The 22,925-nt window shown below is 38.0% G+C and overlaps 1 protein-coding gene across 1 annotated transcript; it reads left to right on the forward strand.

Moving 5' to 3' along the window:
• Nucleotides 1-1,779: 1,779 nt before the first annotated feature.
• Nucleotides 1,780-14,959, forward strand: LOC139727986 (DNA primase small subunit-like). The gene is made up of 12 exons (XM_071638957.1): nucleotides 1,780-1,929; nucleotides 3,201-3,358; nucleotides 3,979-4,085; nucleotides 4,588-4,661; nucleotides 6,094-6,230; nucleotides 8,293-8,351; nucleotides 8,884-8,996; nucleotides 10,493-10,590; nucleotides 11,127-11,329; nucleotides 11,920-12,014; nucleotides 13,140-13,238; nucleotides 14,512-14,959. The coding sequence occupies exons 1-12, from the start codon at nucleotides 1,794-1,796 to the stop codon at nucleotides 14,529-14,531; spliced, it is 1,299 nt and encodes a 432-aa protein (XP_071495058.1). The 5' UTR covers nucleotides 1,780-1,793; the 3' UTR covers nucleotides 14,532-14,959.
• The last annotated feature ends 7,966 nt before the right edge of the window (nucleotides 14,960-22,925 follow it).

Raw genomic sequence — 22,925 nt, forward strand, 5'->3', positions numbered from 1 at the left:
TGATACAGTGTATCAAATTGTGCTTTCTTCGAGCTGGTTCATTCCTTTTCATACGCGAAAAGCACGCTGAGATGGGCAGCGATGACATCCGCAGAGCATGATTTGTATTTTTCCACTTTCTTTTTGTTCTCATCTCCTTAACTATTACCACATTTATGTTCTTTATGGCAGTCCCGGTGTATGTCGCAAGTTACATTTTGGATCAAAGCTATGCACTCTAGTGATTGGTTGGAAAAGCTTCACGTCACGCGAGTAAGTGCATTTTCGATGATTTCAGAATGTTGGCATATTTGACACTCATGACGTTACTTTTCATTACATTTTCCAAAATGTAATACATGTATACAACTGGTATGTTCACTACTACTACAGTAGTTAGTAAAATGATATCACAAAGTAATTGTGACATCACAAAGAGTTTAATGCGTTGCTTCGTACGGTCTCTTTGTGACATATTGAAAAAACAATTGTGACATCACAAAGCAATTCTGACATCGCGCGCTGCTTCGTGCGGTCACTGCGTGAAATGTTATAAAAGATTATTCATTATTGTGACATCATAAAGTAATTCTGATATCGCGCGCTGCTTCGTACGGTCACAGTGATACAAGAACAAGTATTGTGACATCACAAGGCAATTCTAACATCGCACGCACCGCTTCGTACACCTTCTGGGCCCTGTTGCATAAAACCCTTACCGCTGGAATTACCGCTCCTTTCTAGCGGTAAATTTTATAATCCTTGATGCTGATTGGCTGTGACGCCTAATTTTGACGGTAGTTACCATTGAAATTAAACGGTAAGTTTTATGCAACGGGTCCCTGAAATGTTACAATGGGACATCACAAAACAATTCTGGAATTCTGAAATGCTCATAGTTTTAACCACAAACTCTTAGATCTGTACCTGTATACTATTTCAGAACGTTGGCATGTTTGACACTCCGTAGTATACTATTTTAAAGCTGACTTCTCTTTTTAGGCTAAATTTCGACTTTCTTGTGGTTCTTGATAGGCCTGGGTGCCTCCAAAAGTACTGTTTACTCACTGGAGCTCGTAGTATTTCGGAGTCACCTCTGCCCATAGTTTTGACAAGAAACTTTCCGAAATATTCCAGGTTGAGCCACTGATTATTATGAAATTATCTATAGGCCTCACACCTCTAAATAGAATGGAATGTTCCTGACCGCATCACAAAATCGAAAAAAAAAAATCATTTACAAGTCAGAAATGCAGTTTGGCAAAAAACCAAACCAAAACAAAACAAAACAAACAAACAAACAAAAACAAACACAAAAACAAAACCCCGAATAGCTGCAGATATTGAGTAGGAATTTCTCTACAAGCTGCATTTTGGTTGGAAGATTAAAGCTTTTCTCATGAAATTTTAAGGGATTTATTATTTGATTGGGTGCCTGTACAGAAAATATGTGATTTTTTGAGTGACAAGAACTCGTAGTCTGGCTTTGCAAACCCTTGGACAGAGTTTGAGCTTAAGAACCCCCCTTGGAAATTTGATAGATGAATCAATCTCACTTTTTTTTTTAGGTTAGTGAAGCAGAAACACCTCATTTTTCCAAGCGATTTCACAGAAATTTTTGAATTTCGAATTTTGACACACGTCTCTATGGGGAATTATTTACCCGTGGGAGCCCATTTATAAGATAAGAGAGCATTAATCTTTTTTTTTTTTTGTCCAGAGCTATCGCTCTGATTTGTCCCGAAGGACGCCATCTGCGTCAAAATATATACATTGTTTTCCCGCGTTTAGACAAAATTGTGAAGTGAAGAAAAATGGCTCAAGAAACGAAGAAGAGCATATCTTCTACACCCACTTACTCGCCAGATTCACTACCAGAGCTTTTACCTGTATATTACAAGAGATTATTTCCGTTCGGACCATACTACAGGTGGTTGAATTATGGTGGAGGTAAGTTATGCTCAAGTAGAACACTTTTCGCATTGCCGGTGAAAGTACAGTCCCATACGTTCACTTCGATGTTGCACAAGGCATTAGCACTAACGTTAGATAGATCTAGAGTCGTAGACTAACTGTTAGACAACTAGAGTTTCTAGTTGCGGTCAATCAGAGACTCGTCTCAGCTCAGTCGTACGGGGAAAAAAAAAGTTTGTTGCTTGTAGTTTGTCGTTGTTGACTATGCTCTGGATGTTGGGTGGTTCTAGATCCTTGATGGTACGTGAAATGTAGGAATGTTTGGAACGGTTAGTTTACCCCGGCGCGGCGCGCGGGGCGCTGTGCTGTGCCTGTGTGGGGGTGGCCCTGTGCTGTAACCAGTAAATTGTTAGGGCCTAAAACACTAATTTAACTAACACTAACATGACTAAATTAACAGCTCGGTACGCGGGTACGGTTTGGGGTTGCTGATGCGGTTGGTAAGGGTTGAGTATCGTGCATGTGTGGAAAAGTGTGGAAACTTTAATTTCAGTTGATAAAAAAGTGGAGTATCATAGGACATTAATAATAGCCAGGTGTCACAACTCGCATACCGGTATCAATTTTTGCTGAATATCATGCAGTAGATCTACTTTCTTTGTCATGTTTATGAATGTATGAGTCTATGACACAGTCACAGTTACAAAAGAACAAGTGATGTGAAACAAAGGCCTGGCTGGGCCACTGGTCTTAATAGATTTTAATTTTATGACATGTCAAAAGGTTGAATCTTACTGCAACCAGCCAGAACGCGAAGCCTCACTGCCATGGCATCAGGCTGGGGATAGTATAGACCGAGGGTCAGGAGACAAGTTTTTCTCCTTGCAAACCACACAACATGAAGTCCAGTGACGGTATGTGGGCATTACTGGTGATATAGAACACTTTTAGAGGTACCTCATGACGTTATGTTATTTTTCTGACTACAATGTATACAAAGCAAACACCCTGTTAACTTAGTGCACTCCCACAGTTTGCAACTGACTTGTACAGCACTACAGCCTCTACAATTACAAGGGAGGGCTCTGGGCTGGGGTTAGGTTGAGTCATGAATTCGCTGATGACATGTACACTGTACAATGTATGTACAGTACACAGAGATTTGTTAGAGCATTTTGATTTTCAGAATAACTCCCACACATTTTTGTTTTGTAAGATTGAATGCTCTTCTCTTCAAACTAGATACACCATTTGTTGCATTGTGCTATTATTTTGTGTCTGTGATGTTGCTCTCCTATACCATTCAGTGCCAAAAACCTACTTTCCTCATCGCGAGTTCTCCTTCACACTGGAAAATGACATCTACATCCGCTATCAATCATTTGCCGACCAAAGCGAGATGGAGAAAGAGATACAGAAACGTTGTCCCTACAAGATCGACATTGGGGCTGTCTTCACTCACAAGGTACAAACGTAGAGTTGACCAACATCAGTCATAAGTTAGCTGTTCAATATAGCATTAACATATTGTCTAATCTTGGGAAAAGCTGGATCGATGTCAAAGTCTCCAATCTCATTCATGATTAGACAGAAGTCGTAGGTTTCAGGTTTCTTGGAGCCTGCAGGAAGTTCATTTCATATCTTGCTGTGGTAAGATGCTCAATCATTTCTTTGAAGGAATGATACGTCTTCAGAAAACGGGCGTTGTCATAAGTGTTTACACATTGATAAAGTCTTGGCAGTGAAAGTGTTTCAATCATCACACCAAAAATGGTTAACTAAATTGTGAATAGATTATGGGCAAGTTACAATATGTGACTCTGGGGGAAAAAAAATGAATTGTGCCATATGTGGAAGCAAGAAATAGATACTTGTGATTCTTGAAAGTATTTCAAATTGAATTATATTAAATGTAGAAGGTATTTTGTGTCATATCTGAAGAAGCAACATATTGAGTGATTCAATACTAGGAGCTATTGTGAGAGTGCCAGCATTTGCACATGAAGAAAACTGGCAACACTGATTTGACTGTCTATACTGAAGTCATCTTGAATGTTGGGTGGAACTTTACTCTACTTCACTCAGCCAAAAGATCATCGAACATTGAAGGCAGCAGCATTCCAAGCCCAAGAGAAGGAACTTGTCTTTGATATCGACATGACAGATTACGATGATGTCAGAAGCTGCTGCCAGTGAGTAACACTAGTCTCTTGTTTGATTTGGATAGCCCTCATCTTTTTCTTTATCACTTTTGTGTCCAAATGCAGTGGACTCCCATTACTGAAGTCCTCTGGACCAGCAGATTTCTTTCATTATATTGAATTTTCATTTTAATCAAACAAATAAACAATAAAAACATAGAGTGGATAATGTTGGGCTCTGCATCTTTACTTCATTGTAATTTCATTATAATCATGTTTGTTATAATGGGACGGCACTGTATCCTCTGAGACAGATTTGATTTTCATCCCCAACCCCCCTTACCTTCAGAATTTCTAATTCTGTAAAACGGTGTTGATATAATAAATTGAGATTCCTTTGTGCAACAGACACATAGTTGGAAGAATTTTTGTGCATACTGTAGATGATTGAAAACAAAGAGAGAGGGGAGCACTGTCGTGTATTTAAACATTATTTGCCTTTTATGTATTTCAATAAAATGCTGTGTCATAATTATTTTGTATTTCACTCTAGGGGGGCTGATATCTGCTCGAAGTGCTGGCCACTTATGACGATAGCCATCAAGATTGTCGACAGTGCCCTGTGTGGTAAGAAAAATAAATCTACCCTTATCAAAATGCTATAAACTGAGATGAGTCTATCCAATAGTTGTGAAGAGAAATGCACTGTTTGTTGTTTTTAACCTGTGTGCATACTTCAGCTTTTTATATTTTATGTTTAATCTGCACTATAAGTAGTGCAGATTAGTAATAATAAACATGTAGTCATTTAATAAAGATATTAAGATGGAGTTAGTTTTCAATACAGGTGGCACTAAATGGGCCGTAAAAGATATCCCCCTTTAGTGACCACATTAATCATCACTAATGAACATAAGCATCACATAACACCATCCAAAACTCAGTCATACACAAGAATGATATACAAATGTATGCACAACTGCTGTGTGCATTTTTCTCCCAAAAGTTGCAGGTGATGAAATGAGCTTGTATTGTACATTATCTGTAAGACTGAACTTAAATTGTCTTGCATTGTTGTGATTTAAACAGGATTCTGTGATGGAAGTTGATCTTATCATAGGTCTCTCTCTACCGTATTTTCTTCATCTCCACTTCCCTTGATAGTTCTTTTTTTTTCATAACTCTCTACAACCCATGGACTATTCAGTAAGAAGTCCTGTAAAATGAGGAGCAGCACTAAGGATTGCTTCTAAATTGCATGCCAGAATAAATTCATCCTGTGTCACCAAGGGCTTGAACACGTTCTCTGTAATGCTGTGACAAGACCTCAATGTTGCATCCTTTTTACTTCATTTAAAGATAATAAAACAAATAATGCACAGATTTAAAGATAATATAAAGTTTTGGTACCGTACCTCAAAAGTTTCCCTGAGTTTCCTTGTCTTAGTTTGTGTTTCAGGTTAAAGTACCTTTCATATAACTAACACTGTGAGACTTACTCGCCCCAAAGTGCTCTCATGTCTTAGTAATCATGCAATAATGGTTTCGTACCAGAGCAGAGCGGGCTCTGAAAAATTCGAACGAGCCGTTAGTTTGACTCGACACAATCAATATACATGTATTGTACGAAACTTTGGGGCGAGTAAGTCTCACAGTGTTATTTATATAAAAGGTACTTTAACCTGAAACACAAACTAAGACAAGGAAACTCAGGGAAACTTTTGAGGTACCAAAACTTTATGTTATCTTTAAGACATACATTGTACATGTTTATATCCAGGTCTCTGAAGGATCTCTGTTAATTTTGAAACTTGATCAGAGCTTGCAGTGTACAAATCTGCATGATTAGACCATGCTGTATACTTGATGTTCTATGAATTTGTTACATGTCGCATTCAGAAAGAGAAAATGTGTGGCTGTATGATTTATATATTTTTAATCATGTTCAGTTTTTTAAATAGTATTGTTTATTCATTTGTTCATGTGTGTGTGTGTGTGTGTATATTATCCTTTTTCTTCTACCATGTTCACCTTGATCGACTTCTTTCCTTATGTAAAGATGACTTTGGTTTCGATCACCGTCTGTGGGTGTACTCCGGTCGTCGAGGCGTCCATTGTTGGGTTTGTGACGAGGCGGCAAGAAAACTCTCCCAGAATGCAAGGTCGGCAATCGCAGAATACCTCAGCATAGTCAAGGTGCGCCTTTTCACTCCTGTACTTGTTGTTGTTATACCTATGCAATGTGATGGAACTAGCATTATTATGTCAGCAAGTTGCCTGTCTTTCTATTTCATGTGTGTGATGGTTGCTTAAAAATGACTGTACAATATTTTGAGTCAATATGCTTAAGAGTAAAATGTTAAAGCACAAGAAATATTCATAAGTTTTCATCTAAGGTCAGTCCAATTTGATGAATATATGTTCAAAGCAGTGCAATTCGGTGGATTACTTCAGAGTATATTTAGTGAAGATCTGGGTTTTGATTCAAGATCAAATTATGGTACATGTAGTTTATATAACTCAAGTAGAATATAATTCAATTTCACTTTAGAAATTACAAAATGCTATATAGCAAACTGCCTTAGAAGCCACTGCCAATAACCAGGGCTCGACACTAACGGTGGCCCGGTGGCCCAGGGCCACCAAAAATGAAAGTCGGCCACCAAATTTAAAAAAAGGGCAAATTTCGTGGCCCACCTCGGGCCACCAAAATTCTTTGAAAAGTATGTCAATAAGTTCGTAACTTAACAGTTTATTAGCAGTTAAATTTGTTTAAAGGATGGATGAAAAGGACTGAATGAGTGCCTGAGAGTGAGGGTTGCAAGTTGAAGTTTATTTATGAGTAGATATGTCCAACTTCTAATTCTTACTATCATAAAACTTAGATATTTGACTCATTAAAACAAAGGACTTGTAATGTTTTTTATTGTTTTTTTGGGGGGACACCAAATCGGACCACCAAACAAAAAATTTAGTATCGAGCCATGCAATAACTGAATAGTTTATGCAATAATTTAAAGTCTTAATTACCAAATCATGTGATAACTATTCGCAGCTACCAGTGCAGCAATGTGTTTGAGATATTTTGAGCAGGTCTGTGGCAGTATGGCTATGGTTTTGCACATTATGCATTTGTTGCATTGTATTGGGTTTCCCCATATAATGTTATGTCAAAAAGCATCTCCCTCGGGACTGCAATTTGATTTTGTCCCTGAAAAACTTTGTAGCCAAAAAAAAAAAAAGGCTGCTGAGAACTGCTTTTCCAATCCAATAGTTGCGAGCCACTGGAGCAAAGTGGAATCAAAAGGGGCTTGAGCTTTTGATCTCAGCAGAATTTTTGTCAGAGGCAAAATGACAAACATGTAGGGTAGGCAAACACACATACACAACAAGCAAAGTCTGAGGAGGGCTAGTTACACAAAACGAGGAAAGCAATGTGATTGTATGCCATCATAATCTACTCCTATATCGTATATATTGCATTTTTTATGCGTTGATGTACTATGAATTCATTGGTTGGCTCTCACTTTTATCTTTGCCATACCTTTGTACTCCAAGTTTAGGGCTTGTTACCTGTTACCCCCCCCCCCCCCCCTTCACTCCTGCTGTTATTTCACTTCTTTTCTATTCTTTCCCCTTTTGTTGTTCCTTAAATATCTTCTTTGATGCTGCCTCCCTATTCATCATTGTCCCTCACAGGTTGCCCCTTTGATCCTTGGGATCTTCCCTGGTCCACCTCTGCCTTTTGTTTGTTCACCCCCACCCCCACTTCACTCATGCTGTTGCTATGTTCACGCTTTTCTTTAGTCCTCTCTTTTTTCTTATCTTGTTTGATGTTGCCTCCCTATTCTTCCTTATTCTTCACTGGTTGCCCTCCTATGATCCTTGGGATCATCACTGGCCCACCCCAGCCTTTTGTCTGCTCACCCCTTGCTTTAATCTCCCTCCATTTATACCTGTTTGGCTTCCTGACTGTGACTTCCAACCTTAGTACATCTATGTCCCTAGCCCTCCTCATACTTTCCTCGTTGTGTATGACATATGTAGATGTTTACTAACCCTACATGTTTGTCATTTTGCCTCTGATGAAGATTCTGCAAGGACTGAGAGGTCAGTCCCCTTTTGACTCCTGAAAAAATACCTTGATGCTTAATCTTCACCAGTTTAAAAGAGGAAAAAGTGACTTCAGATAGAGTAATTTAGACACCAATTGATAAATTTCATTGATGTAATGCATTATGTCTCCTCAAAATCTTAGGGTGGTGAAAACCAGATCAAGAAAGTCCTCCTTGGCGAACAACTGCATCCCTCCATAGAGTGAGTAGTGACCCTGTGTACTGTGAGCTGTTATAAATGCTAGTTTGACAAACACACACACACACACACACACACACACACACACACACACACACACACACACAATCTATATAGAAAGATACATCAATGTCCTCTCAATACCAGCTACATGCATCCTATTTTGTGAGCTACTGTCTACAAGCCATTTGTATTCATGTGGTGAATAGTTTGAGTCCATCATAAATTGCCCGCAATGTGAAGCATTTATCTGCATTTGTATGTGTGTTTGTACTTGACATAACTTTCATTGAGTTATTACCTCAGCTGTAAAGAACTTTTTTTTTTTCTTTTGGTCATTTGAAATGGATGAGATACCAAAAATGGAAAACATACAAGTCAATTGATTAAATGATACAATTCATTTTGGAAACTTTTTTTAAAAGGTGTTAAAGGAAGACATATTCCTATTTGTAAAATGTATTCTATTAACAAAAACAAGTAATGGTCAAGATCCTGAGGTCCACCCATATTACCTGTCATCGTTTCTTTACAGGAGAGCCAAGCAGGTGATTGTCAGCTACTTTGAGGACTATGCATTGAACAAGCAGGACATCCTGGGTGACAAGGAATCCTGGAAGAAGGTGCTAGTCTTGGTTCCAGATGATGATATCCTTTTAATCCGTTCCACCCCGCAATAAGCCAGTTCGTAGTTCCACTTTGCGCATGAGCAGAAAAAGGTCATTTGTACCAAGAGGCACGTTGGTTTTTAAATTCACTGAGATAAGCATCTGTCATATAATGATTATTCATGCAATCCTTGTAAATGTTGCTTGCCAGTACATCCACCTGACAGCAAGCCTGGTATTTGGCAATATGAATTTAAAACAGTTTTTAATGCATTTATCGCGAAACAATGAAATGGATGCTTCCCCTACGGGTGATTGACGAACCATTCTGGTCACTGCAGGTCTATGCAAGTTTATGCATTGTTTGAACACAAATTCCATGAATTGTTAGGTCAGGCAAGCTTACTGGTACGCATAATGTCTCTTTGAAAACGATTAAAGTGCCTAACCAACTGAGAAAAAAGAAAGGTCATTTGTACCAACATGCCCATGAGCTAAGTACGAACTGGCTTATTCTCCTAGAGCCTCCAATGCCCCCAAATGAGATTCTTTGTACCTGTCCACAGAGAATGGACAGGTTGGTAATCCACCTTTGCGAAAGCAGTCAAGCGGTAACATGTATCCCCTTTCCATGGTCAACTACATGTGATGTCTAACAATGCAAAATATTGATCGGGCGAGAGGAGTGAATAGAGCTTGTGCTGATGGGCTCAAAAACTCTTATTGTTCTGCACAAAAGAGCCACCTGAATGGGATCAGCCAAAGCGAATGTCTACTAAGCTCAGTCCTGATCACTATGTACAACTTGTACATCTTCATATGAGTGTTATAGCAAATTAAGTGCACGCTACTTTGGAAAAATGCAAATTATACTGCGATACACACAGTTTTAACTTAAAAAGAATACTTATATTGATAGGGGGAAAAAAAGTCTCTTTCTATTAAAGCCATTTTTTCTGGGCAGCACAGCACAATTAAACATGAATTTAGGCCATGACTGCAGGCACTTGTGTCTACATTTTGGGAACCTGGTATACCTGGTTCCCGTATATCAGTTGACACCACATGAACATGGTATACCAGGTTCCCGTAAAGAACAGGTTAATAGTCACAACTTGGGTTGGGACACATCAACAAGCCACAAACTCTGGCTGGTATATGGTTTTGTGCAGCATCTTGTCAGTCATTGAGAATGTTGGCAGCTGTTTTCCTCATCATATAATTAAGCCTAACAACAATCAACTTTCTTAACCAATTCTCCAAAACACAAATCTAGCTGATAAGTGTTGCACAAAATGTCATACTTTTTTTTGTTAAATATCTCTGCTTATGTTCGTAGTGACACAACATGATTTCTTATTTTTATGTGGACATAAAAAAAAACAACTTTATCTGGGCATAAGCCATGTAATATTTATAATGTACGCATGCATACTTAAACATGCAAAAATTCGACCAGTTTGTGCTTCTGTAAATACAATTTGGATGGCACAAGTAACCCCACGATAGTCCTTGACTGACCTTTGACATGCTTACATCTGCGAGGTCATCTTGAGCATGACATGACCAAAGGCTCAAACTCAACGGAGAGATGGAAGCTACTACGAGAGAGAATCAACAGAGAGGTCTCAGCCGTGAGTATGCTGTATGCTTTGTTGTCATGGCAACTCATCAAGCCCTCCCAGCTATACATGTTGGGTAGGGGATGCAGTGCATGCATGTTGTAATTTACTTGCATTAGGTTCATTTTGTCTTTCACTATCATATTCGTTATGTTACTTTCTCAAAAGCATTTTATTTTTGTGTTTGTTTTGTCAATGCTACTTTTTTCAGACATTTTGCAAAGCAAGGAACACTGAGTGTTTTAGATGTCCCTAATCTCAGATACTACTGTATGTAAATATCTTTCCTTTATAGTCTGACTTCAACTTGTAGGGAATAATTTAAAAGAATGCTGCTTGCTGTGCTGTGTGCTATTTACTTCATACAATAAGAAGTATCATCATGAGATATGTATATCTTTATCTTTATACCTGCTTTTGTAACGTCTTATCTCACAAGTCATCTTTCACGCAAGATTTAAATCTGAACGATGAAAATTTCAGTATTCCTTTATACTTGCTTCTGTAATGGCATCCCAAAAGTCAACTTTCATCTCTGACCTCTGTAGGGGCGAGCCAAGCGATGTGGCCAACTGGTGGCCGAGATAGCCTTCCAGTACTGCTACCCACGACTGGACGTCAACGTCAGCAAGGGGGTCAACCATCTGCTCAAGAGTCCATTCTGCATCCATCCGAAGACAGGGCGGGTCTGTGTTCCCATGGACACCACTGAGCTGGATCTGTTTGACCCCATGAAGGTCCCCGATATTAGGTGAGGTCTATATAAGCATTTTCACCTTCACCAAGATATCTATGACCATTGTAATGCTGGTACGTCTGCATGTTAAATCATTTTTTAGCAAAGTATGATAGAGTTGGGTTCGAAGATTAAAAGTAAATTCTCAGCTACTACACTGGCCATGCAGTAAAATTTGTGTCTTTGAGCTTTTAATAGGCATATGGATAAAGAACTATAGGGAAGTTAAATAATTCACTTTGTGATAGAATATGGTGAAGTCTGCATCTGACTAACCATGTAATTAGGTGTGTTGTGGGAGCATACTATTTAGCATCATAGTGTTTTCTAGTCTTCAAAGAACATGTGTATGTGACATGCACATACTGTTGATATATTGTATCTTTCTTTGCTCTTTGAATGTTTTTGCATATTTTTGATCCGTTTTTACTCTTTGAACATTTTTTTTTATAACATTAAATTTGTTAGCTGTTCAACCAACCCGCATGTTGATTTTACTGATAAAATAATGACTGTAATGAGAATGAGTTGAATATTTCTGCCAACATAAAACAAAAGGAAGACTTCACCCATACTTGTCTGTTTCCTTGTTTTGTTTTGTACAGTCAACTGTGCTATGAAATCGATGACTTTGACCGTAGGAATAATCCCACAGAAAACAACGACGAGAATCAGCCACCGACCAAGAAGAGAATCAAGGGTAAGGAATTCATCTTTTCTTTTCATTTGTTTAAACAATTACCTTTTGCTTTTCTAGGCACCTTGTTCTAGTGAAATAAAAGACATGCGTACAAATGTTATAATGTCTATTAAAATTGGAAAGTTTGTGTGGTCTGAAGACAACTTCAATTGTCACGTGCAATGCAAAAAAAAAAAATTCAATATCAGTGCAAGGTGGAATGAATTCATTGTGTTCAGACCTGTCAGAAGCACCTGATATGTGTTTTGGATGGACAGTGGTTTATGTTACAGCATATATGCAACACATGCCTCTCATGTAGTGTATTGATCATGGGAAAAAAACTTTTATGAGAACAGTTTGCATCAATTGTGAACATATGACAAGTACCAAAACATTTTGCCAGTGTAAGATTTACAGTTGAAAACATTCTTAGCTGCAGATATGCCAATTAGCTTAGTTTTACAATGTGCTTCTTTGCTGAAGTTTGATTGAGCATGGCCACTATTAGCAATTTGGGCAGTCTTTCATGAAATATGATGTTTGTCCTCAAAATTGTTGCCACTGTGCATCAGTGCCTCTTTTGGTCTGCAGAGGTTGGTAACTGTGTAGCTGTATTTCAGAACATGAAAAGAGAAAAACAACATGGCCCAAATTTACGAAGGTGGTACAAATGAAACCATGGTTTAAACCATGGGCAAAAACTATGGAGCGCCAAATGTCGCATGGAATATTTCGTTACGAAATCAGTCATTTCGTCAATGAAATGATTATTTTGTAACAAAATGACAACATTTTTAAACTAAATAACATTTTGTCCACAAAATGATAATTTCGTTAACGAAACTATAATTTCGTTAACAAAACGGTCATTTTGTCGACGAAATGACCAATTTCGCAACGAAATATTCCGTGCGACACTTGGCGCTCCATGGTTTTTGTCCATGGTTTAGACCATGGTTTCATTTGTTCCACGTTCGTGAATTCGGGCCATTGAGTTCAAAGCAGATTTTAATGAGTATGTGTCTGGTGGTTTGTAAATGGTAGCAAAGTTTGAAATATTGTGGATCTTGCATGGGAATTGTCTCTACACAAAAAGTTTGGTGTTGCATGAGAAAACTGTGTTTGTGCTTTGATTCCTCCCAGACTACAAGAAGACCAGTCTGCTGAAGAATGTGGAAGTGTTTGAGAGATTTGTGGCTGGTATGGAGAAAACATGGAAAGGAAAGCTTCAAGAACAGAGTGGTAAGATTTGATAATTTCCAAACTTCACCAAAACAAAGAAACAAGCAAATAATGATAATAAAGATAATGATAATGATCATCATAATCATAATCGTAATCGTAATCGTAATCGTAATCGTAATTGTAATCATAATCATAATCATAAATCCTGATCAATGAATGTATAACACACAGTATTTCATCATCAGTTACTCTCACTCAACTACGCACAAATAAACTAGCTGGCAATGCAGCTTTCTCCTCTACTGCATCCAGGCTATGGAATAGGCTCTCTCTCCTTCTCTGAAATTATTACCAACACAGGAAACACAATCTGAAGACCTACTTATTCTGAAAGTGCTATGTATGCACTTGACTGGTACTGTCACTGCCTGGTTATCTCCCATGGTGACCAGGGATGGCATCTCACAGTGCTTTGTTTCCAGTGGGAAAAAATAAAAATATCAGCTGCTATTATAGTATTGTGGTCTAAGTCTCTTCTTTCCCCAAATGGTTTGACTCTGGCCTGGCAGATTTTATTCATGAAAACATTTTTTCCAGAATATCAAGTGATATTACATTGTTTTATATTCATGTTTCCTACTCTGGCTCTATATCATATGCAAAGCTACTCATAGGCCAGTGCACATCTCAGATTTACATCTGTTGACATTTGACACTCTTTCATTAATGTATCTCATTCAGAGCATTGTTGAGCACTGCCTGATGTGTATCCTTTATCTGGACGTCATGCGAAAGCTTTCTTCTTCAGGGGATTAGAAATGGGACATTGGAGAAGATTTTATGGTCATTGTGATGAAGGAAATGGAAATAACAGGGGCGAAAATGGTGACTGTAGACTACAGTGATATTTTACAGGCTTTCAGCATCCCACCCTACAATTTTAACCTGAATATGAAATTTCCTGTTGATTCTATGTATTGATGTCATCAAGTGAAATAATGACATGGCTCTATGACTTTCATTAAAAAACATGTTAACTATTCGCTAATACTTTAACATGCAGATCTATTCACTTTACACTTCTTATAATTTGTGGTGATGTGCAGTTGTACAGCAAGCTGCATTTATACATAATCTCTCAGCAAAGTCACAGTTTTTTGGTATGATATTGAGGACAATCAAAAGATAAGTATATGTTTCTCATAAACCTCATTTCAGTGAGCAGAGAGCACATGGAAGCTATGTAAACAGCCAGTGTGGAAAAAAGTTCTTCCTCTTTGATAGACTGTAACTTGGGTTCTCTCTTTGCCTTTCGTTTCCTCCATCCAAGATCGTCAGATGGAATTCTAGTCTGCCCACTCATACAGCGTTTCACCCAAAGGAGACTTGGATGGTACTCTGTAAGGCTGAAGACTACAGGACTGTACCCGAAGTTTGGAGCTGTATTCTGTAACATGACGAGCCAAGCCAGATATAAAACATAGACTGCCCACCAAGAAGTAGCAAAGACCAGCATTTCTTTCTTGGATTTGGTTTTGTGTTTGTTATTATCAGGAGTCTCTACTGATAGCTAGGCAAGTTTTCAGCAAACTTATGTACAGTGGACTCCTGTTATAACAAAGTCCTCGGGACCGGCAGTTTTCTTGTGTTATATCGGAATTTCGTTATAACCGAACAAATAAACAATAGAAATACATAGAGTGGATGACATTGCAGCCCAAATTTTTACTTCGTTATAACCAGAATTTCATTATAACCGTGTTCGTTATAACGGGAGTGCTTTGTACATTACACCCATTTTATTGCAACTGATTAATACATCCATTTGTTTATCTACTATTACATGTGGTAGTAGGATGCTAATCACTTGTGATGAAATTTGGCATATCTGACATGAGACCACAAAGTATGTCAGTCTTCTACACCAGGGAAAGGTTAAGTGTCATTTTGTGGCTGTGCTCAGTTCATTCTTGATGAATCCTAGAGATGTTGTCTTGGAAACGTACATGAAGATTATTTAGATTGCAGTTGGTCGCAAGATACGAATAACTTTATTCCAGCAGTTGCTCTCAGATGTGATGAGTAAACCAGGTCAGTCATTTCTTCAGATAGATTAATTCTCACATCGAGTTGTTCTTTATTGCAACTGATTGACAACACGAGCTGTCGGGCGGAAGCTTGATAGCCTGATCACTCTCATGGATAGGACACCTGTCGGGTAATAGGAGATTATTTGTTCACCAATGCCAGTGACTTCTTATCACAGCTACTACTGAAACACTGAATAATTGGTGCTTCTTTACTTTGATGGAGAGAAATTGTCAATCAGTTCAACTATAATGTCTTGTCGTGAAGTGAAAGTCTTAACCCTTATAGCACAGAGGAAGTTGATTCATTTATATCATTTCTGATAGAAAACTTGTTTTCTCTTCATATAGTTCAACAAGAAGGTTTTTTAGCCCCAGTGATATCATTATGTCACAGGTAAGAAAGCTTGTTTGCGTGGTTCTCTAATCCATATGATGGCAAACTTTTTGGTAAGTGCTACTATACTTCTGGCCACAGTTTCTTGTGGAAGTTTTGTATGTAATGGAATGTTGATCCAAAAATGTATGAATTGTGCTGCAAAACTGGCAAAGGGACCATCAAAAAATAGTTCTATGGCTTAAAGATGTTTAGGTGATTATGAATAATGCTTATTGTACATCATTTTAAAGCCTTGATTCTGACAACCAGTTGTTGTGTACCCCCAATACCCCCACTCCTCCAACAAGAGAGAGAGAAAAAAATTGAGGGGGGGGGGGGGGGAGGGCATAGTGCACACTTCTTTTTAGATCAATGCATTATTCCCCTTCCAACCATGAAAACCAACTAAGGTAATTGACATCTTCCATTCCTGTTTGTACATGTTAGTGCCTATGTGCATTATTATTTTTGCCAATTGAATGAAGAACAAAGATTTTTGGCTAGCCCCCTACAGTGTTGAGGACATTTTGCAGCACTGGTTGTGTGTGTGTGTATATGAATGAAAGAGAGGTGGACCCATCTCCCCCCCAAAAAAAAAACCAACAAAAAAACAAACAAACAAACAAAAAACCACCAAACAAACAAACAAGAACAAGAGGCAACTACCTCAAGCAAAACAATGATGAAAACCTAAAACATTGCTGATAGTGACCCATGTAGCTGTGTATTTAAAAATCCAAGATGTACTGCATTTATATGTAAGACTTGTATAGTGCATATGAATACCATCATTGTGAAAGCAAAATGTATGCATAATGTGTATGCATGCATTCTGCACTGTGAAGTTGAAGGACAAGTTCACCTTCCCATACACAGAGACTCCAACCCCAAGCACCTTCTGATCTGGAGATTCTCCCGCCTGAAACCCCTAGCAAACGGGAGACTCCAAGTTGATGTGTGCGAAGCGCGAAGTTCCTAGGGTTCTTGATGCTCTCTGGTGCTATTAAAGGCTTTTTTTTTCAACAAACAAAAGCAATAAGTAAGAAATCCTTTCCAACGGGAGACACAGAGCCAGGGCGGGAGAAATTAAATCTCAAGCGGGAGAACGGGAGATTTTGCAAAAATTGGTTTTCGGCGGGAGATCTCCCGTTGAAAACGGGAGAGTTGGAGTCTGCATACATATGGATTGAGTGTATGCAGCAATATTAGTAGAACACATCAGTGAAAGTTTAGGGAAAAATCAGATAATCTGTTCAAAAGTTATGAATTTGTAAAATATCTGCCAGTCACTGCTGGATGAGAAGACTTCTATAGTGTATGTCACATGCATAGAACGATGTAAGGAAGGCAAAATTTTTATTGATACAGTGTATTTTTGAAATAAGGGCATATTTCCTTGGCTTGTCACTGACAATATAAGCATTATATAATTCCCCTTGCTTTTTGAAAGAGGCAAATCAAATGTTCTTTAATTATGCAAGAAAAGTGGAAATATGTTCGATTTTCTTTATATTTTTTATAGCGTTCTACACATGTGACATGAAAAGCTGCAGTAGTCTTCTCATCCAGCAGTGACTGAGCAGAAACTTTAAAAATTCATAACTTTTGAATGGATAGTCAGATTTCCGTCACACTCTCACTGATGTGTTCTACTAATATTACTGCATTCACTCAACCCACATGTCAATGAAGGTGAACTTGTTCTTTAAAATGTACAATTGTATTTCATCCTTTCATCCAACTTTTGTAAATAGAGACATTTCTTAATAAATGGATAAAACTAGATTTATCGTGTGAATTACCTTGAGCATTATTCCAGCTAACATGTATCAAAGGTAAGAGATCAAAGATAAGAGAAGTTGCAATTTCATGTCATGAAGATTAAATCAATGTGAAAAACCAAAAACCGTTTCGAGCATTTCGGGATTTAACTAATTCTTTGTCGTGAGGTGGTAACCAAGACCATCCCATTAAAAAATTTGGGGATGTCAAAATTGAGTAGTCTGTGGATAATTTTTCTTTGTTGTTCCTGCACAAAATATGCACAATTCCACGACTGAGCAGATCTACTCACTGAGCTTAATTTTCCCACTCATTTGAGAAGTGAAAGGTCAGGATGTTCAGGTTCATTAATATTTGATTATTTCTGGCAACAGTCTGTGTGTTTGTGTGTTTGTGTGTGTGTGTGTGTGTGTGTGTGTGTGTGTGTACATAAAATCCTTAAAAATGAATAAGTACAATGACCCACATACCACATGAAGGAATAGCGTTGCTAGGATACCACTATACCTGCTTCACTTATTTACACAGCTCATCTTGCCTGTTCACCATCACTGTTGTCATCATCATCAACATCCTGACCCCTTACATCACTACCATCACCATCACTATCATTCCTTTGGCCTTCAGAAAGACTTCAAACCATTTGACATCATCATAAAGAACTATTACACACTCCATGAAGTACATTGTAAAGTGTAATGCATGAATGTCAATACTGCATATAAATATTTATTGCATAAATATTTACTGCAACATAAGAAACAAATAATGCCTTCGGCGACACTTCGTGGCGGAGGCATAAAAAGCATAAGGAATGGAAAAAACAAACAAAATAAACAAAAACCACCAAGACAATCCTAGTTGGTTTCTGCCAGAGTCAAATGGATAATTTAACAGGTCTCACTGGCTTTCCTCACAAGGCAAGAATGCGTATACATGGTTAAGACTGGCAGACCAAAGACAAGGACATGACACACTGTGGAGGGAAAAACAAAAAATAATGTAGCACCAGCCACAGGAAGAACACTTGATTACATCACTGGACCAGTTTGAAAACCATAGTCTGCATTTCACACAAATTTGTTTATCACTGTTACTGAACACTCATCCATAACTACTGTTTTACAGGGAAAACAACATACAGAATTCAAATTCATGCCAACATACAACAAAGTATACATGACTATTAAAAAAAAAAAAAAAAATGGGTTAATTTTGTCTCATTCTGATTTTTGGTATCTTACATTTTGTCTTTGGATAGGAATAGGTGATGGTCTCCAGTCATCACTGAGCAAATCGTCCACCAAACCACAGAAACGGGTCAAACCCTCTAATCCTACTAATAATGCTGCAAGGTGACGTGACTGGGAGGGCTCCCTGTGCAATTTAGCACATAAGAAAAATGTCACTGTGATCAAACATCACACTTGAACAGCCCTCAAAACATAGTTTTTGCAAAGGGCTCAAAATTAATCTTCCATCCCTGGGATTCTACTACCAATACATCAAAAGGGTCTACCAAGAAACTTTGATACCTGGCTGACGCGATTCGCAAGGATGATGAGTTGCTTTGTTGAAGTGTTTTGAGATTAAATGTGTGGAACAATTTCGATCGTAGTACACAACTTTTATTCCCGGAGATCTCTCCCCTTTAACCTTGCGTTCAGCATTGTGGGAAGGTAGAACAAAATGTGACGATCAATTGTGCCCTGGTAAACATGTTTTCCAACAAGCTGCATGCGATTCACTATACAACGGAAGATCGATGGATACCATTCTGGCCTGATTTGTCAATTTACCAATAATCAATCATGAAAAAATTTCGTAGACATCATGAAGGGGCAAGCTCTGAGATTGTGGACTCCCAGTGCGCCTTTTCAGGTAATATTTCACATATTCGTTGTTACTCAACTGAAATCATGCTATAGCATTATATCAAACATTTCTTAAGCATACATGTACATTTTCAGAGCAATTATCAACACTTTAGCTGGCATACAAGAAATACATTTTGGTTTTGATTTGAATTAAGTCTCTCATTACCACTGACATGGCGCTGTCACACACTTTTTAATGGCACGTTGACTACATGGTCCTGAAAGGATTAATAATCATAGTATCATCAGCGTGACAGCTTGACACACCTAGAATTAAACGACTGAATTTACATTGTCAGCGACAATGCTTCAAATGCTGGAATACACACATTTATGTCCAGTGGAAGGGTACAATTACAATGAATGGAAAGTTAGTTTTTACTGTTACCCAACTTACAAACGGACCTCATTCTCAACCACTTTTAAACTTTCAGCCACGGTTGTGCTTCAGTCATTCTTGTGCCAAAACAGATCTGTTAAAGGGAGCACTCAACTTTTAATACACACAGTCAACTCTCGCATTCCAAAGAGTACTTCATATGTTCTGCATTTTACTGGCCAGAGAGTAATGCCAAACTCTATGCATGCAAAACTTAGTCTTACAGTTGCAAACACAGTGTTCTGCAAAGTTCAAACAAGTCAACTGATATTTCCAAATTGATGGTTTCCCAAAATGAAAATAACTATTTTTCCCCTAAAAAGAGGGAATACAATGCACTTATTTCTCATTCTGTCCATACAATTCTTGATTGGGAATACACCACTTGCTAAAGTATCTTACAAGTCCCAATTCATGAAATGTACTGGAAAATATACAAACATAAATTAATGCATATGAACTTAGTACATCATAAAGCTTTCAAAATCACGAGAAATGCAGCTTCTAGCAACTAGTTTATGTGAATTCAACTGCCCTTTTTAAGCTCATTTTTCTGAAAGATGACATGTCAGACAACTTTGCAAATTTGATTAACTCATTTAGATATTCAACATTCCTTATTTTACCAGTTAATCCTCCAAATACCAAAATATCACAAGCTTTCAAAAAGGATGTACTGTAAAACCCAATCTATTCGTGGCATGAAAATTTCGCGAATTGGAGCCGACGGCCTTTCTCGCGGCATGAAATTTTCGTGAATTGCCAATGGCGTAAAATGCACGCGAACATTCCTTGTTTTACAGTTTCATCAACTGCACCTGAAAGCTATAAATACCCTTTGGAAAAATACTGAAATATACTGAAATGTAATACTGTTTCACACCTTTGTACGTCCAGTGCCTGTCAGTCCAACAAATCATCAATTTTACTTGTTTTCATTTTATTTTTAGGAAGTCACTAAAGTTTTAGAAGACGAACATGTTCTCCTTAGTAATACATCTACAAAAGTTTACATCAAGATCACCCATGAAAGACAGAAATGGCAAACCATTCTGAGTGGGTGGTTTTCATTAACAAGTTCATATACATGCAGAATGCTCATCAGAACAAACATGCTAGTCTCCATGGACAGTTGTTTTTCGCAGACAGGTGGTTGGTACTGCAGGTTTCGAGTGTATAAGGTCAACATTCTTTCCTACTCAAGTTTACAATACTGTGAAGCATTTCATAATATTAATGCTTATACTTGAGGTGATGACCCACCTGTCACACCATATCATGAAACGACATCTTATACATCTGACTTTACAAACAACAACAATAAAAATCTGGCAATGTACTGCAGTGGACAGCCAATTTCATGACATCATATAATGTGACCTTTAGTTGATTTCTACAAAACCCACTAAAACTTGTTTTTGTTTTCCACCTTTTTAGGTTGAGTGGTGTGTTAAACACTGAATGAGTGACTAGTTTTCCATCACGAATGTAATATTAAGCACACAAGTTACTACAGAGCGCAATACATCACTCAATGGAGCAGTTCTCTTTGTAGCTGCTCAGGAACTCACTCAGTTCCTGAGCTTTTTACTGTCTTGCATTAAAACAGAGAGCAGGGGAAGGTCCAAGTTTTGAGCAGCCATTGTCAGGTAGAACATGTCTAGAGGCAGTTATTATAATACACCCTCTCTTCCCATGTAGGATCCAAAACTTGGGGCACCATGGGTTTTGGTGGGCATCATAGCAACACTTGAGTTCAGACTTTTACCAGAACAACTGATTTGCAAAAAAAAAAAAAAAAAAAAAAAAAATAATGAGAACAGGTCAGAAAAATTAAAAGCTCCGTCACATGCAAGCTTAAAAGATGACAATACCTTGTAAGTGGAAAGCTGCCATTATCAGCCATTGCTACAAACTTCTTGAAAACTCATAACCTCCCTCTCTTGTCATTTCACTGCAGTACTCCAAATACAGAAACACATCGGACATTGGAAGTAACCATGAACAGAAATGCAACCTACAACAGGTTCTATCACATACAATGTAATACTCACCAGGACTCAAAAATCATTTTCCACCATTTAGAATTTGCTTGCTAGATATTGAAAAGCTGTACTAAGACACTGACTTGTCTGGTTGGTAAGATTTGCAAGGATATTGAATTGTTCATGTTTTGAGATCACAAGTTTCAGCAACAAGTTTCAGCAACAAGCAATGGAGCAAGACACTGGATTGACACATACAAGGTTAGAATAAAGTAAAAAAGGATATTTTTGCGCGACTAATTTTTCGCACTTGGCCGGGTAAGAAGAATTTTGCATGTTTTTAATTCCGCAGAATCAAGACATCAACTACTGGAACATATGGCACGGAAAAAATATTCGTGTGCTTTTATTTTCGTGTTAGCGTCTGCTTGCGAAAAAATGCGCGAAAATTTCCACTTTTACAGTACGCCATTTTGAAGACTCCCTGGTACTTCTGATGGTGACTCTCTTCTCTGCTTTTTTTCTGGTGGCTCCTTACTACGACGGAAGAAGTTGGGATTGCACTGCCTTTTCAACTCAGCACCAAGTGGAACCCTACTCCAGTCCAACGGAGCTGTGGAAACACAGGATTACATGTTAATCCAAAAACACTGGTTGAAAAAAATATTCTGCTTCATGTACTGGACATGATCTCTTTAGCTTAGTTAATATGAATTCATTGTGTTTTCTGTATTAAGCATCTCTTTCTTAGTGTGTGACACATTATGAAATTCTTATCTGTCATACAAAGGCTACCAGCATGCTCTTCAGCATCTTTCATGCAAGCAGGTTCACCCTGTTATAATGAACATGGATATGAGTATTCATTATTGCAAGGACATTTTCCCTGTACATATTTTTTTTCTTTTAAACACACATGTTTATGACACAATTCATCCAATACAGAGGGCTAATTTCATAAGTAAGAAGATTATTCTGTGAAAAAAAAAACAAGTCTTTTTTCCTATATTTGTCCATTACAAGATCGAAAAATGGGTCCAAAAAATACCGATAATACACGCTAGATACACAACCAACACACAAATACAGTACACACTACATGCACACAAATATGTGGTACACATGCCACCTTGTCACATGGAAAGGTAACATTCATAGGGCAGTGTATGTCTGTAGCACACAGTATACCGTACTATCTACCAAAATACACACATGGTCAAAGGAGAGGGTGCAAGACACACAATTATGGTCATTT

Source organism: Diadema antillarum, unplaced genomic scaffold, assembly GCF_040938485.1.
Source record: "Diadema antillarum isolate AM-2024a unplaced genomic scaffold, OU_Dant_1.0 seq00000161_RagTag, whole genome shotgun sequence".
Lineage (NCBI taxonomy): Eukaryota > Metazoa > Echinodermata > Echinoidea > Diadematoida > Diadematidae > Diadema > Diadema antillarum.

Coding starts and splice junctions, on each gene's coding strand:
- LOC139727986 (XM_071638957.1), top strand. CDS start 1,794: ATGGCTCAAGAAACGAAGAAGAGCATATCTTCTACACCCACTTACTCG. Junction 4,662..6,093: donor TGTCGACAGTGCCCTGTGTG/GTAAGAAAAATA, acceptor CCTTATGTAAAG/ATGACTTTGGTTTCGATCAC. Junction 12,015..13,139: donor GACCAAGAAGAGAATCAAGG/GTAAGGAATTCA, acceptor GATTCCTCCCAG/ACTACAAGAAGACCAGTCTG.